Source organism: Astyanax mexicanus, chromosome 7, assembly GCF_023375975.1.
Source record: "Astyanax mexicanus isolate ESR-SI-001 chromosome 7, AstMex3_surface, whole genome shotgun sequence".
In the NCBI taxonomy this organism is placed as follows: Eukaryota; Metazoa; Chordata; class Actinopteri; order Characiformes; family Acestrorhamphidae; genus Astyanax; species Astyanax mexicanus.
The window spans coordinates 3,921,781-3,938,092 of NC_064414.1; the positions used below are offsets into that span (position 1 = coordinate 3,921,781).

The following is a 16,312-nucleotide window of genomic DNA, read 5'->3' on the forward strand; positions in this document are numbered from 1 at the left end:
TTTTTTTTTTTGCTGAACGTTAATTTTTCATATATTGAAACATATGTATACAATAAGCAAATAATGTAAGCATCATGACAGTACTAAAAACAATAAAAAACAGCCAATCAGAGCTGAGATATCATGTATATTCTCAAAGTTAAGCGATAAATAGAGGCTGGAAATGTTCCTGTGAAATTACTTGTAATTGTTCCTCATATAAACAAATAAAATACATAAAAAACAGAATAGATCCTTAATTTAGCTATTAATGCTCAATCTCAGGGCTAATCCAAGGGAAAAAGGCTAAAGCAAAAGTAGTAAAAGTGCGAGTCTTATCTAGGTTACACATAACCACAAACTCTTTGATGGTGCGCTGCAATGCAAATAGCATGTATGTGGAAGGACATCTCGGTTCTAATCTCGTGAATGTGCAAATGTGAACCACAGCGGCTCGGAGAGATATTTTAAAGTCAAAGAGGCTGAAGTCAGACTGGAAAAGCAGATCAATGTAAATAAATCTCAAACAAAAGTACCTGACTGCTGGAAATATCGGGCTTACTGTAAAAAAAAAAATCAATTTCAATCCAGAAAATGTTTTAAGTACAGCTGAATAGAAGTGCAGGATTAATCTTATTGTATGTTTAATGTTATTATAACACAAGTTTCTAATGTAAACAGACTGATAAGGACTATGATGAGAGAATGGAAGCTGTTACAGTTATGTAAGTACTCTTAACGCAAGTGTAGCATTTCCTGTGTGTAATATTAAAGCAGCTGATTGCACCAGTGACCCAGTTATTGTTGAGAAAATGATTTTACCTTTCTGATACAGTTAGTCCTCCCAGTTAAGTGTTAACAAACCTACATCACAATAAATGAAAAAAAAGTGATATTAGAAAATTATGTATATTTTTTTCCCTTTTTTTCCCCAAATTTAGCTATGCTGATTACCCCACCCACTCAGCTGCACTTCCCCCTCCCCAATTACTACTAATGCCCAACATCAGGTCAGGAGGGTGAAGACCAGCACACGCCTCCTCCGATACATGTTAAGTCAGACTCCGCCTCTTTTCGATCTGCAGCTAATGGAGAATTAATGAGAATTTTCCGGCTCTGAGGAAATTGAAATTGCAGCGACAAGGTTCCGATACATCAGCTCACAGACGCAGCCATGTGCTGATCGACATCACCCTAGGAGTGATGAGGGGAAAGAGCAAGAAAGGACAAGGCCAATTGTGCTCTCTCTCTCAGACTTCGGCTGCTGATGGCGAGCAGAATGTAAGAGTTAATCATTGTATTTAATTACAAATTAGAAATATTTTAATAAAAAAACTAATAATTAAAAGAATAAGTAAAAAAATAAATATAATACACATCCAACCTAATAAAGTCCAGCTCTAGTTGTCCAGCTCTAGTATGTGCCTCAAAAAATGAAGAAATGCAAAACTGATGCCACGCAAACAGGCCGTGCAATCACATCAGCCACCTGTGAATTTGTTCTGCAGTGAAGCTCCAAAATGTCTGTCTTTCAGCACAAACGCCTCCCACTAGCACATCCCCGATGGATTACTGTGGAGAAGCTTAAAATGATGAAATGCCCTGAATCAAATCTGTCTGATTTCATTTACTAATCTTAATTAAATAAAGCAGTGAAGATCTGTGGTGGCATTTGGGGGGTCGCTCTAGATTATTCAGAGACTCAGGTACCAGCCTCTACTTCAGGATGTATAGTGATGATTTATTGCATGATCTCATACAAAAATCATATTGGTATTAGCAGGAAGTTGCTTGAAAATGCATGTTTAGTAAAAGATGTTTAGAAATACACACGCCCAAAACATTCTAATGAGAAAACCTGCTTTAAACTGCCCAGCTGCCTTTAAAAGATACTGAGGTCTGTTTTGGACCCGCCCAGTTAATCAGGGAGTCGCTGATTAACCCCTGCTTTACATACACATAAGCTGCACGGGTGTAGCTGGTGGATGATCTGAGCAGAAGACAGGGCCTACACCATGTTTACTTTAAAAATAGATACCTATCAACTAAGAGCTGGGCGATTAATCAATTTTATCAATTTTATAGATTCATTTGAATTTCAGTTAAGGAAATGTGTTCTTATGAAATTGTTGTTTTTTTTTCATTATTTTGAATTTTAATTTTAAGTTTGAGGGTGCACTGAATCAGTACCTAAACTATGGTGGAGAAAGCTTTCTAAAAGTTACTGGATGTTCTCACTGTTTACAATAGTTTTTTTGCTTGTTTTTGATTGCAATTTAACCACAAAGGGGAAGTTTAAGTGAAAACTAAATGAATAAAAACTTGTTTCTAACCATTTTATTTATTCATTTTGCCATCTGTAGTTTGATTTTTAGTAGGGGGAAAAAATCTATTAAAATGAAAAATGAAAATCTCTAGCTATCTTATTAAAATCTGTATATCTCTAAAATCTCTAAAATCGGATAAAAAAAATAATTTAATGTTTTGTGCTATATCGCCCAACTCAACTATCAACTGTTAAAAGAGAAATCTAGTGTGAAACAGACTTGGGAGTATGAACTTTTATTGAACATCCCACATGTGTTCTCCCTCAGAATTCCCAAATACAGCGTTTTAGCTGATGCTCCCAACAAGTTTACAATGCTAGTGATAGGGGCATAGAGTTACCCATGAAAAGAAATCACTATTTTTACACCAAACTCAAAGTAGCTCCACACTTCACTGGGCCCTGACATTTAAAACAAGCACTTGTCCAAAACCCATATTTGAGGACATGTTTGAAGTCTGCATTTAAAATAGAAAAAATAATATAAATCTTAAATAATGCTAATAATGCTAAGCCAGTCAATCCACAGTCATAAAAGTCCTCGAGAAAATTGAATAAAATGGCCAAAACCTAAAACCCAAGCACTGTATTATTGTTTGTGGTGATTTTGTCTTGATCCTACCTGTGTATCAGGTGTAACTACTGTAGCTAGGTGTTATCCTGGTTGAGTGTTCAGATAGCATCATTGCTCAGTGTTAAAACTGCACAGAAATCTGCACCGGCCCAGAACAGAGCATCTTCCTGTATTTACTCCCCTGCTCCCGCCCCAAACAGGTCTGACCAATAAGCTGAGAGGACGTTCTCACATGGTTTCTTGTGATGCATTTTGGCTTACAACCTCCATAACTGATTCAGACCAAAGCAAACGAACTACAGGTGTAGACACTTTACATAAGGGCAAGTCACACACAGACACACACATGATCACAGCACTGAACACACACACAGTTTAACGCAAGCCTGAAATCATGCAAACAGTCACCCACACACTCAATCAGCGGGTCACTGTTCCACTCGACTGTCATCTCAAACTAATTTAAACAGATCAGAGCTGAGCTCAGCTGACCTTCCTGTAAGAGTCCATAGTTTAACAAGCACATTTAGAGTTTCAGTCGCTAAAGGAGAACATTTGTTCCACCATCAAACTCAATACAACAGCACGATCTAAAGACCGCTGGCTAAAAAGGGACGCCAAGAAGCATTAGCTGCATCAGAAGGGCCAGGTAACCGAGCACCTCCTCATCCATCATCGCATCGCTCCTGCCCGCCTCCATTAACTGTCTGCATCAAGGCTACCCTGCACCACCGAGCAGCCGGGAAGGGCAGGGATCCGCCGGCTGAGCTGCGAACGATGAGCTCTCACTTACTACCATTACGCTGGAGGTGATTACAATGACCCCCTCCATCACCTCCTCACCTGCACTGCCCACCCCCCCCTTTACCCACTTACCAGCACTGTCCTCCTACAAAATCCCCACTCAGACCCCCACCCCAAGAGCATTACCCATCAGTCACTGCAAAAGTCACTCAAAACTGAAACCGTGCATTGAAACATAAATAAATGCTTAATAACTAAACAGCATAATAACCCAATTAAAATAAGCAATCTGATCTGCACAATATTTTATCTTATTTCTTTAGATTTTTCAGTAATTAGATCCTCACACTCGAGTGCACGTGCGAAAGGTCACCGTCGATTAAATCTGCATTCTTATTCTGGAGAAAAGTGCGACGCTTCTGTCAGAACATTTAGTGAGAGAAGCGGAAGCGCCGCGGGAACGACCTCGGACAGTCAGTGACCATCTGAGGTCGACGGGCTTCACTTCCTGGGAATACCTCTGGAATTTTAATAGCTTTGTTCGTAGACAATATCAGCAATATCTGCAATAAAATCTAAACCATGCCCTCCTTTAGTGTCTGATCTGAAGGACTATTTTGCTCCTGAGCTCTTGAGCACAATGCACTAAAAGTGACCATATCCTACATTCTTCTTACTGTTGTTCCTGTGGTTCACGTCTGAAACCTGTGGGAGTTATTTTTACATCGCCATTATGCTACCTTTTGTCTCTATAAGAATTAAAGCAGCATTATGCAAGAATTGGCATGTCTTGCTCCTTGCTTTGCATCATTGCATCACCCCCTAAGAGAAACACTTCACACATACCTTCCTGGACAAGGTGAGAGAGGCAGAAAAAACATAAATTATATATACGATGGTGTTCGTATATAATCATTAATCAATATTTTGCAGTTTGATGCAGCATAAAGTTTTTAAAGATACAGCCCAGTTTTTATACATGGTTTTGACAGAATAAGGAGTGGTAAAAACAGAGCTTATTTATGAGACAAACACTTTAAAACTACACAAGCATCATTAAGTGGAGCTTAAGGGGAAAAAAAAACCCTTATGAATTCAGAGGCAGTAAGTGGGGCTTAGCCACTGAGGGCTATGTGTTGTGGTGTTAGCAGTTAGCCTGTTAGCTAAAGTTATCTAGCTAACTAACTAAGACTTCACTCTCTCAGTAAAGAGTTTTTATCATCTATTCTCAGGTTAGTTAGTTAGTTTGTTAGTTAGTTATATCAGCTGTACTGAGCTCTGTGATACTCTGTGTATCCATACTAGATGCTAGCTTAGCAAGTGAGCTACAGAACCAACACCACAGATAAAAAAAAACAAAAAAAAAAACACTGATTTCTGTTTTCTGTCCATCTAGTCAATCTATGATTCTCGTCAAAATGTGCATCATGTATTTATATACGATATTTTTCTAGCTCTTTTACTATTCAGAGGTGAGAATTTGCCTGTAGCCTGCACCCAACTCTGGCAAGCACTGCTGGAGCAGCATTAGCATTAGCCACTAGCCGCGCTAGCTTTTTCGCCATTCAGAGGCTGGTATTATCGGACTGTAGTCTGCATGTTTGCCGTGTTAAAACAAGCTACATGTGACGAAGCACTAGCTGGCTTACCAGAACAATCAGACGGCATTAGCCGCTAACCGCTCTAAATGCTAATGATCCAGCCTTAGGGCTAGAGTAATTTGTGTATCTAAGCTTACTGTAAATAAATGGAAGCACTTTACTCACCCAAATAAACAGTTTTCAGAAGAGAAATCTGTGTAGATTAGCATTCAGCGCTCGTTTGACTATAAAATAAAGTAATTTTGTATTACAGTTTTGTTTACTTAACTTAGCTTTAATTAACTTAGTTAGCTACACTTAGTTAGCGGTGTGACCTGCTGAATTAGAAACTCCTTATGGTGTCTCTTAAAATGCGTATTTGTGTGCGAAATGTGTATTAGTGTGCGAAAATAGACCAGAAAAAAGACTTAAAAATAGACGTTCACTGACTATAAGTGTGACTTATAGTCCATAAAAAACATTAACTGAGTTTCAGTGAGACTCAAAGAGTGGCGTGTTCTCTGTGGTGAACAGAATGTTAGCGATTATGCTAGGCTAAGTGAATTTCTCTGATTAGCTGAATTAAACATGTTTAATGGTCAGACTAATGGTTTAATATTTATTGTATAAATGAGATAAATGTGTGTACAGTCTCTCTTAGTCTGTAAACCAAATGAATTCTGTATTTGATCATTTTTTCAGTTAAAAAAAAAATTATGGTATTGTAGCTTAATATAAAAACTGGATATTTACCCAAATCCCTGCCGCCAGTGATACCATACACAATAAGCAGATACCCAACCCTACTATATATATATATATATATATATATATGATTCAGTGCACTGTATCAAACAGCTGGACAGCTCAAATGAATGACATGCTTCTTATGAGTGAAGGAAATTTTCTCCTAAGATTTTTTTTCACTAGAATTAATTTATCCATGAGCATAAGTACAGTGACCATTGCATCAGCAGCACATTATTAGATCATACGATGGAAAATGTCAGTCAATGAAGAAAGAGCTTCACTGCATCTTGAATTTCTCACTCTCTCTAATAATTAAGTCTAAGTCATGCCTGCACAGGAGGAAGCGCTAACCCCTCATCACTTCATTTTAATATACGTAAGAAATAAGCAGACATAAGGCACTGCTCATTAAAGCCATACTGACGGCTGAATAATGACCCTTTTTCCCGTTCACTGAACATTACGCTCTATATAAGCGAGTGAGCTCAGAGGCAGCTCTGCTTTAATCCCATTTACTGCTATGCAACATCTACAGTTAGAGTTCATATATATCACACGTACGCATCATGCAGCGTTACACTAAAACCAATTACATCACAAAATCATTAAAAAATAAATAAAAAAAAAGGTTTTTGGGCTTTGAGAGAAATCTCGCCGGTCGCTGCTGCTGAGAAGAAATGACTAATTATTGAGTCACTTGTGGAAAATTTCATCCAGAAAAATGAGCTCAAACTAAAAAAAAACACGGGGTTTCCTTCTGCACTGCATAATTAAAATGCTAAAAGGTTAACCCCACAAAAATTGCATTATTAACAAGATTTACAGTCATGAATGTATAATCTTTTTATTAACTGATTAACAATCCAGTATGAATAAACATCTCAACATTATTTCATCACCCATCCCTATTTCAGATATCTCAGATATATACAGCTCTGGAAAAAAACATAAGAGATCACTTATAAATGATGAGTTTATTTGCACCAGGAGTAAAGCAGCATAAAGTTATCCAAAAGCAGTGTGTAAGACTGGTGGAGGAGAACATGATGCCAAGATGCATAAAAAAAACTGTGATTAAAAAAATACCAGGGTTATTCCACCAAATATTGATTATTTCTGAACTCTTAAAACTTTATGAATATGAACTTGTTTTCTTTGCATTATTTGAGAAAGTCTTAAAACCCTGCATATTTGCTGTTATTTCAGTAATTTCTCATTTTCTGCAAATAAATGCTCTAAATAACAATATTTTTATTTGGAATTTGGGAGAAATGCTTTCCGCAGTTTATCGAATAAAACACCCATGTTAATTTTACTCAAATATAGACCAATAAATAGCAAAATCAGAGAAATTATTCGGAACTAAAGTCGTCTTTTAATTTTTTATTTTTTTCCCCAGAGCTGTATTTCAGATATGAAACATGTCTTGGCTGATCCACTGCATCAGGAGTAAATGTTTTTTTTTTTTTTTCTCAAATAGTTTATCTCTGCCATTTATCAGTGATTGTTAATAGATACAGTAATATATATGGGATTTAAGGTGATGTCAATAAAATAAAATGAACATAAATGCAGTTTTTGTGCAGTAGTCCATCTCATTTCTGAGCAAAAACACTTTCGATTACTTTTAGGACTAGAATATAATATTATTATTGCTCATCTCTATTGCAGAGCCTCTATTATTTTCAATAATATTCTCAACTCTTATCTGAGTTTCAGCTTCAGAACACTTCAGTCCGTTATCCATCACAGTTACAGATGGGATAAACAATCTAGATGCATCCTCTCGTGCCCAAACACAAACAGAAAAATGGGTCAAAACGTCACAAAAGAGCCCAGTTTACCCCGATTTAGCTCTCTGGCTACTCGCACTGATAAACGCAGATCAAACTCCAGAAGCAAAAGAGTGCTTTGGCAGGAAGCGCTACTGGAGCTCAACCAGTGCACCAGAAGGACTTCCTGGCAAAGAAAACATTATTCCAACATAGAACGCGAGTAAAGTAATCAATACAATTACATTCAATTAATCACAATTAAACGATGCCAAGTCAACAACATAAAAAAAGCACGACACATAATTCAGGCTTCCTGAGTCAAAACTGGACAAAAGTTGAAAGTAGTTCCATCAATATTTATTTGGCTAACTTCAGCCTGTATTGAACGCTTGTAATCTGGTTTCTGCCAGTGCTTCTCATTTATATCCTGCTGCACATAACCTTTAGAATCGACAGGCATTGGAGTTTAGCAGCAGAAAAAAACAGAAAAACACTGTTTTCTTGCAGCCTTTAGAAATAAGACGTTAGAATTTAAAGCAACCATAAAAGAGGATTTTAGTGGCCTAACTGGAGCTCGTTTAAAATCAGACTATAATAAGAGTTGATAAGAGTCGATAAGATAACCAGAAGAGACGCCAGGAAGACAGTTATACAGCTTTAATAAATGAAGGACAAACATCACAACATCTTTATTAGAGCTAGTGCTGGAGATTAAACAAATTATTACTAATCAATTAATCAGATTACTGTTTTAGGCTGTACATTCTTAAATATAGAAACCAACAGAAACAAGGAATCTTAGTAGATATAGCTAGGTCTGTGTTTCTGTAAGAAACCTATAAAGCACTCTTTATGTGTGTTGGTGATATTATTATTATTATTTTTTTTTTTTTACTTTTTTTTTAATAACTGAAATATAAGAAGGTTATGTTTACACCCTGTTTAATAGAAGCAGAAACTGCTAGTATGGTTGAAGGGAGCTGCTAACAGAGGTGAGGGGTAACGAATTACATTTACTCACATTGCTGTAACTGAGTAGATTTTATGAGTAATTTGTCATTTTTAAAGTAGTTTTTAAAACAGGTAATTTTAATTTTACTCAAGTTAATTTTGACACAAGTAATTTTCTTCGCTACATTGGAAAACTCTCCATTACTGAGTAAAACATTGAATGCTGGGGGAGAAAAAAAAAAACAAATTTTAAAAACTATTGAGTTTTGTTCTTCATGGCAGCGCAGCTGAACTTCTCCATGCAGAGTTTATTGCGGTTAGAGGGAGAGATGCTGTGTGAATCAACTGTGTAGCCTGGTGTCTGTGCGCGCCGCTCGGGGGGACCGGTGTTCTGTCGAGTTATGCTACCCATCGATATGTGCTTTATGCTTTATGGCACTGCGCATGCGCCGACCAACAGTTTTTTTGTACGTTTTCATGTTTTTCATGATATTTCCTTAAGTTTTTATTAGGAACATCTGCTTTACATCAAATAAATAAAAGTAACTATGTAACTTTTATACAAAGTAATTTTTACATTAAGTATTTTTTTACTTTTACCTGAGCAGATTTTTAAATGGGTACTTTTACTTTTACTTAAGTAGAATTTTAGCAAAGTAAAGGTACTTTTACTTAATTACAGTTTTTCAGTACTTTTTCCACCTCTGGCTGCTAACTGTTCTTAGCTAAAAAAAAAAAAAAAAAAAAAGCGAAAATAGTAAATTAAACATTTTACATGTTAATGTGCTGTCAGAGTTTAGACTTACTTAAAAATTTAATGCAATACAAACAATAGTTTGCATACTTCATTCTTTTGAGTAGTGCTGTTTGTCACTATTTCATAAGAAATTAAAAATCTAAATCGTAATATTGTTTATAGAGAATTGTTTATATATTTTGAAGTATATCAAGATTTTTTTTTCTTTTTTTTCAGGATCACCCAGTCCTAAGTAGAGATAAATCTACAGAGGAGGACATCGATGCGCTGATATGTCGTTAACTCAGGTAGAGTCGTCACTTTTAGTTAAGCAGTCATGTATAAAGTCATGTTTCCAACTGCGGGTGATTAAGTGATGCTGGATCTAAACGAGGATCTCTCACAGGATCAGCCTCACCTGATTCAGTGGCAGTCTCCAACAATTACACTCACAATCTTTCAGTTCATGACTTGTGCTTAAGAGATGTCAAAAAGCAGAGGGCTCGTAATTGCTGGCTAAAATCAATTAGGCTGGTCTCGTTGTTGGAGGCTTATCAATCATCTCATCACTTTAGTCGTGAGTTTAGGGTCTCTGTGTCAAACATTCCCTCCACAGAGCTCCTGCATCCTGATCCACTAATCTGGATCACCACTGCCACCCAGTCAATCAGCAGCAGGGGTTAATTAACTTATTCAAAGCCTGATTGGATTAATGTACCACACAGTGGTCCAGGACACTTGGCCCTGCATGGTGTCTTTATACCTCTAAACACACACACACACATCTATAAACACACACATCTATACACACGCTGATCAGACACAGCAGAACCACAGATTCAGAAGAAGACTCTACAGAAAATCCAGAGTGACACTGTTTTCTGTTTTTCACCAGTCGAGCTCAAAGTCTGAACAATGAATCAGACCTGAACCAACGTGACCTGCTGAGTAAAGCACAACAATTTTGAGGTTTTTGCAGTTAATAGAAATTTTCTCAAGCCAAGAACATCTTAGAACATCTTAACGTCTTAAAACTATGCATATTCTATTTGTGGAAATAGCGTAATAATATTTTTCATAAACTATTGATCAGTTTGTCAGTTTTCGCACTTAACTGGAGCAATTCTAAATCACATACTCCAAATAATATACTGTACTTTTCTAATGCAAAACAATAATAATAAAAAAAAAAACGTAAAAAAAAAAGAGGCGGAGTCTGGCTTCACGTGTGTTGGAGGAAGCATGTGTTAGTCTTCACCCTCCTGGTGTGTTGGGGCATCACTAGTGATAGAGGGAGTCCTAATGAGTGGGTTGGGTAATTGGCCTTGCAAACTAGGGAGAAAATAGGAAAAAAATTGGAAAAAATAAAAAATAAAAACAGGTTTACAGCGGATATATTTGCACCATACTAGAAAATGTATGGGATTAACACACCATATCAAAGCAAATTCTGAATTTTGAGAGCTGTAAACTATGCATTTTCTTGGGTTTTGTTTGTGGTGTAGGTTACAGTTTGAGTATTTGAGCATTTTGAGCCTATTTTTAGATGTTCTATTGAACTGAAATACTTCGATTAACAATAACTCATAATAAAAGATTAAAAATGGGATTGGGATTGGCCGATACACAACCTTTCGCTTTCGCAAACCCCTGTCTGTCTCTCCTACTGAAATATAACTGATGGCACTCTAGAACTGTCTTCATCCACATGGTGATTTATGGTTTCCTCTACAGGAAGTGCTGGTTCACACCATCAAGCCTCTTTGTGGCGTCCTTTTTTCAAATAGAGCTACTTTTATTGGACAGCTTCATCGATAGGGAGCCGTTGCGGGTTAAACACCTCTCTCCAGGGTCCAACATCAACTTCAAGCTTAGAACGCGACCCCCATTGATGATGCTTTGAACGTATGGATTTAGGGCTAGCCCCATTTCCCCACGGTGCTTCAGTCAAGTCTATGTAAACCATCTTAAGCAGACTGATCACTTCTAGTGTTTTGAGTTCTAGAAGGAGAAAATCTGAATCAGTGTCTGAAGAACGCAACAGCAGCTCGCCAATCACGCTTCTGCTCTGTGATAGAAGACTTTAGTTCATTTAAATCGTGTTCTCTTTGCAACTAGACAGATGAAGACAGGGCAGCAGTGCTGTCGCTGCGCTGGCGTAATGCTGACGGGCTCCTGCGAGGATCTGCATCAGCTACGCTCGACCGAGCAGGGAGCCCCTGTAAACGTAGACGAGGCCAAAAATACTGCATGCCTGAAATTACATTAAAATTTGATATACGAAGCTACAGATGGATTTACTATCACGCCAGGGCTCGTCCCACAAGGAGAGAGACAGTTTTTCGACAGTGGAGCCCACAGGGGCAGATCTGCACTAAACACTGTAAAAAGACATGTGTGTTTAAACGGTTTATTATTAACCTACTTTATTAACAGCTAAGTCCCACGAGTAACATTTCACGAATCTTTTTATACCTCCCTCTGTACTATGCAGTGATTATTCAGTACAATGCAAGAATGTAAACACAATCATCATTTAGTGTGAACTGATGTGAAATACATAATTCTAGTGAAATGTATTCAGTTCAAAACGTTCACAGTTTTGGGTCACAGAAAACCAACATGTAATCAGAAATCGGTTATTTGTTTTTCAATTTTGATCGCTGAAAGTGATTAGGGGTGGAGCAATTCAAGTGGTATACTCTCAGGAGGGGTATCTGGTTAGTGAATTTAAAAGTCACAGAGAATACAGAGTACAACACATCATTTTGAAAAGCTTTGTTTATATCTCATCCATCAAATCTGTGAAATTCTTACCTTTACATCTGTATGCCTAATTCCCTGAACACTTACAGAGTTTGTTTAGAGTAGGGCTGCACTATATATTGTTTTATGCTTAGCATATTTTTAAACTTTTTTTTCTCAGATAATCAAAACAGTGAAATGTCAGTTTTTTTGCTACTACTGTGAGTTAGAGAGTTAGAATAAGGTGCCTGAATGTGAGGGCTGCGCTCAGGGCTCAAAGCAAAGGGAAATCCAGAGGCTGTCGCTCTACAAGGGGAAACACCTTAAACAGGTAGGGTGATGAAGAAGAGGGCCTGACCTGAACCAATGAGCTCTTGGCTTAGAGTGGGAGGGCGTTTGTGTTCCTGTTAAAATAGCTGAATGAATGTGTTGCAGGTGAGTGAGTGAGTGAGAAAGAGTGAGAGAGAAAGAGAGAGTTGCTTCTGTGAAGAGTTATTCTGCCGCACTGTCACTGTTCTCCCTTATACTCTCTCTCTCACACACACACACACATATACACACACTCTCTCACACACACACGCTCTCTCACACACACACACACACTGCAGAGCTGAGAACGGGCTCCAGTCATGTCGTGCAATACGGAAAAGCTTCAGGATGCACAGTAAAGAACACACACCGCGTGCCCCCCTGATCTTCTAATGAATACATTAAGGGTAAAATCAAAGCCACGCAATCAGTGAGTATTCACAATCTAAACACTGTAGCAGAACATCCATCATACCTACACACCTATCGACCCAGGTACGACTGACAGCTGAAGAGTGTGTGTGTATAGTGTGTGTATAGTGTGAATAGTATGTATAGTGTAGTGTGTATAGTGTGTGTATTGTGTGTATACTAGTACCGCGGTAAAGTTAAAGAGAGAGAGTCACTGTTGCATTCAAGGTTATCCCGTTCAGACTGATCCACACAGAACCGCCCGGATCTCAGAGCTTTACTAACCCAAATACACCGATAATGAGGGATCGATCATGCAGAAGCTGCATTAGATATAAATTAGATATAGATTCGATATACCAAATATACATATTAAACCTGCGTCCTGTATATGAGCTGTGCTGTACTATACAGTACTATACCCGCCTGTGGGCGAACAGTGACACACCGACCGACCGACCGACCAGCCAGCCGGTAATCCAGCGCTCCCTCCTTCCTCCGGAGTGAGAGGAGGCTAATAACGCAGAGTCACAACTGTTCACTACCCCCCCTCCCACACACACAAACCCGCGCGCGGTGGACAGACCCGCAATAAACGCAGAATTGCGTTAAACTGGTCGCTAGCAGGCTACTTCCTTAGCGGGCTCTCCGCCGCACCAGAAGAATCCACCCCTCCCAGCTGCCCTCCGCCCCAGCCCGGCCCGGCGCTGCGCCGCGCCGCGTCCCCCCGCGGTCCTACCGTGCTGCTGTGCGGCTGAGGTCGGTGTGAGGAGAAGGGAGAGGCGGCCGCCGCCGCGCCGCTTCGGGGCAGCAGGAGTCTGCACACTTTCGCGGCCATCTCTGGAGTGAGAGCCAGCAAGAAGAACTGCTGCGGAGGAACAGAGAGAGAGAGAGAAAGAGAGAGAGAGAGAGAGGGGAAGGAGGGAGGAGGAGGAGGAGGAGGGGGCTACTGGGCTGGTCTATACACACACACACACACACTCACCGTATACCGTATACACACGCTCACACACACATAGTATTGTACACACACAGTATTCACACGCATACACACACTACTCTGCTTTCAAAATACACACACTGTTGTCACACAGCTCTAAACTATATTTTTAGCTCAAACAACCCCACATAAAGTAAAGCTGGTGTAAACAGTAGGTAATCCTGTTCCTCAGGTTCCGGTTTACTCTCCTTCACTTTAAAACCCGTCTATTTATTTATTTATTTATTTATTTATTTTATTTATTTATAATATTTAGCGTTGCGTTTCTACAGTTTCTCTTTTTTCCCCCTGCCGTTCAGAGAACAAGAAATACGAAAGCAGCGCCGTGATTGGTCGAGAGGTACCTGCCTGCAAGAGCACGAGCACTCCTTCAGCCAATGAAAAGCGAAGTTGCCGCCTCGCGCCTCTCTGGCAACTTAAGCAGGACGCCAATTACGGGCGGCTCAGCCAATCAGAGAACTCGGGACAATCTGAGGGCTCCGCCCCCAACGCTGTAAAGAGCTGGAAGGAGGCGGTCGTGCAGCTTCAGTGTTCAGTTCAGTGAACCGAGCGATACTGGGTGATTCAGATTCAAAGTGTTTCATGTGTTTAATAGGGGATTGTGGATTTAAATGTTTAAATATAATAAAGTTGTATTTAAAAGTGACCTTTACGGGTCTGCTTTAAATGTGCCCAAACCTGACCTTAACTAGTGGCCCCATACCACTATTTACCCAGAAGTGCCCCAGATGCAGAATAAATTTACAAGAGACAATTCTTTATATACACAATATCACAATATTTTTTTCCATACATTGAAAATGAATAGTGAAGCCATCCAGACTGTAAGGGAACACATAATGAATCATGTAGCAAGATCTGTGAAAGGATACTTTCACAGATCTTGAAATGTTGACTGATTGGATTGACTGAAGCAAATCAAGTAATTAACTCTTGACGAGTTCAGCAGCACAGCTGTTAACTGAAAGCCTGAATTCCAGGTGACTCTAATTCATAAAGCTGACTGAGAAAGCTAGCAGAGATGTGTGAAGCTGATCAGCTAAGCAAGAGGTGCTACTTTGAAGAATCTAAAATATCACATCTCACCCACCTTTAAACCAAAGCTGTTACAATTGACCCACCAGTAATTCACAAGTTTATAACTCAATCTAGTTTCAAAATTCCAGCAAACTCATCTGGCCCAGTTCGGTACCCTCAGTGGTATGTGGGCCAATAAAAAAAGCATACAACCCAGCATAATTTGTGTTAACTCGGTTTGATCAGTTTTATTTAAAAAAAATCTCTCCATTTGTGTGGATTTTTAGTTTACTACGTAATTTCAATAGATGAACTGTCCCTTACACTGTGCTAAAATATCTTGCTTAATTTCTTTCTCCTGTAAATTTGCGGTTTTGGAGATAAGTGTTTTTCATTGGACAGAGACGATATTAATAAACAGGTGGTCTTAATCTTCTTCTGACTCATTAGTAACCATGTATGGGTTCTCTAGCTATTAAAAAAATAATAATCCCCTTAGGTTTGTTTGCTGTGCTCAGTTTCTAATGTTAACATGTGATAATCTAGCAGCTTATGCTGTAGTTTAGTCGATTAATGTGTTTGGCTCTAAATCATATGACCAGATAAATAACTAACTGTATCAACATTACTAGAAGGCCTTTACAATAAGCTCAACATGTCCTTGGCACCTGCAGCAGAGTCGGTGTGTCACGGTTGTGCCACTGTGTCGTTCACTCCCAGATTCTTGGCAGTAGTTCTGTCCTTTCCATTATATTATTACTTTTCTATTATTAGTCTGTCCTTCAATCTGCTGTGTGGTTATGTAGGCCAAGGAGGGGCTCGGTCGGCTCCGACTCCATCGATCCGGTCATCCCACCCAACCCATGCGTTCACACAATGGCCTAATGTAAAATATTGATAATTCATCAGGCGGGAGTCACCAGCACGTCTGTTCAGAGCAGCGATTCCTTTGATATGCCGACAACCGAGGAAGAACATATAAAAAAATATATATATTTTTTGTTCAAGCCAATAACTGATTATAAAATAGAATAGAATAGAATAGAAATCTCAGGCCCATGACTGCGGTGCAGTTTTTGTGATAAAGTAAATTCAGATTTAAATATTTGAGCACAGGGGAACTGTTGAACAGGTCATACAACTTTGAAATGCAATATATACAGTCATTTACAGCCCTGTTTTGCTCTTGTTTAAGCCCTTATTCCAATTCCTATTCTCAAATCAGTGCCAAATAATGCTTAGTAATCACTTAATTGTGTCATTATTCGAGTGCATTTAGATGCATTGATGCTTTAAAGAGTCTATATTGTTAATTTCTCTACTGTTTAATGTTTTGTGACCCAAAATTGTCGAGTCAAACACCACCTACAGACAGGTTAACAATACTTTTACTTTCTTCTGAAAACATTTCATTC

At 38.7% G+C, this 16,312-nt stretch overlaps 1 protein-coding gene across 1 annotated transcript in view; it reads right to left on the bottom strand.

The window, feature by feature from the left end:
• mcu (mitochondrial calcium uniporter) overlaps nt 1–14,061 on the bottom strand; it is an 82,569-nt gene extending 68,508 nt beyond the window's left edge. The window contains exon 1 of the mRNA XM_049481155.1: nt 13,620–14,061. Within this exon, the coding sequence (XP_049337112.1) occupies nt 13,620–13,718 (99 nt within the window). The 5' untranslated portion in view covers nt 13,719–14,061. The remainder of the gene's footprint in view (nt 1–13,619) is intronic.
• Between the last annotated feature and the right edge of the window lie 2,251 nt (nt 14,062–16,312).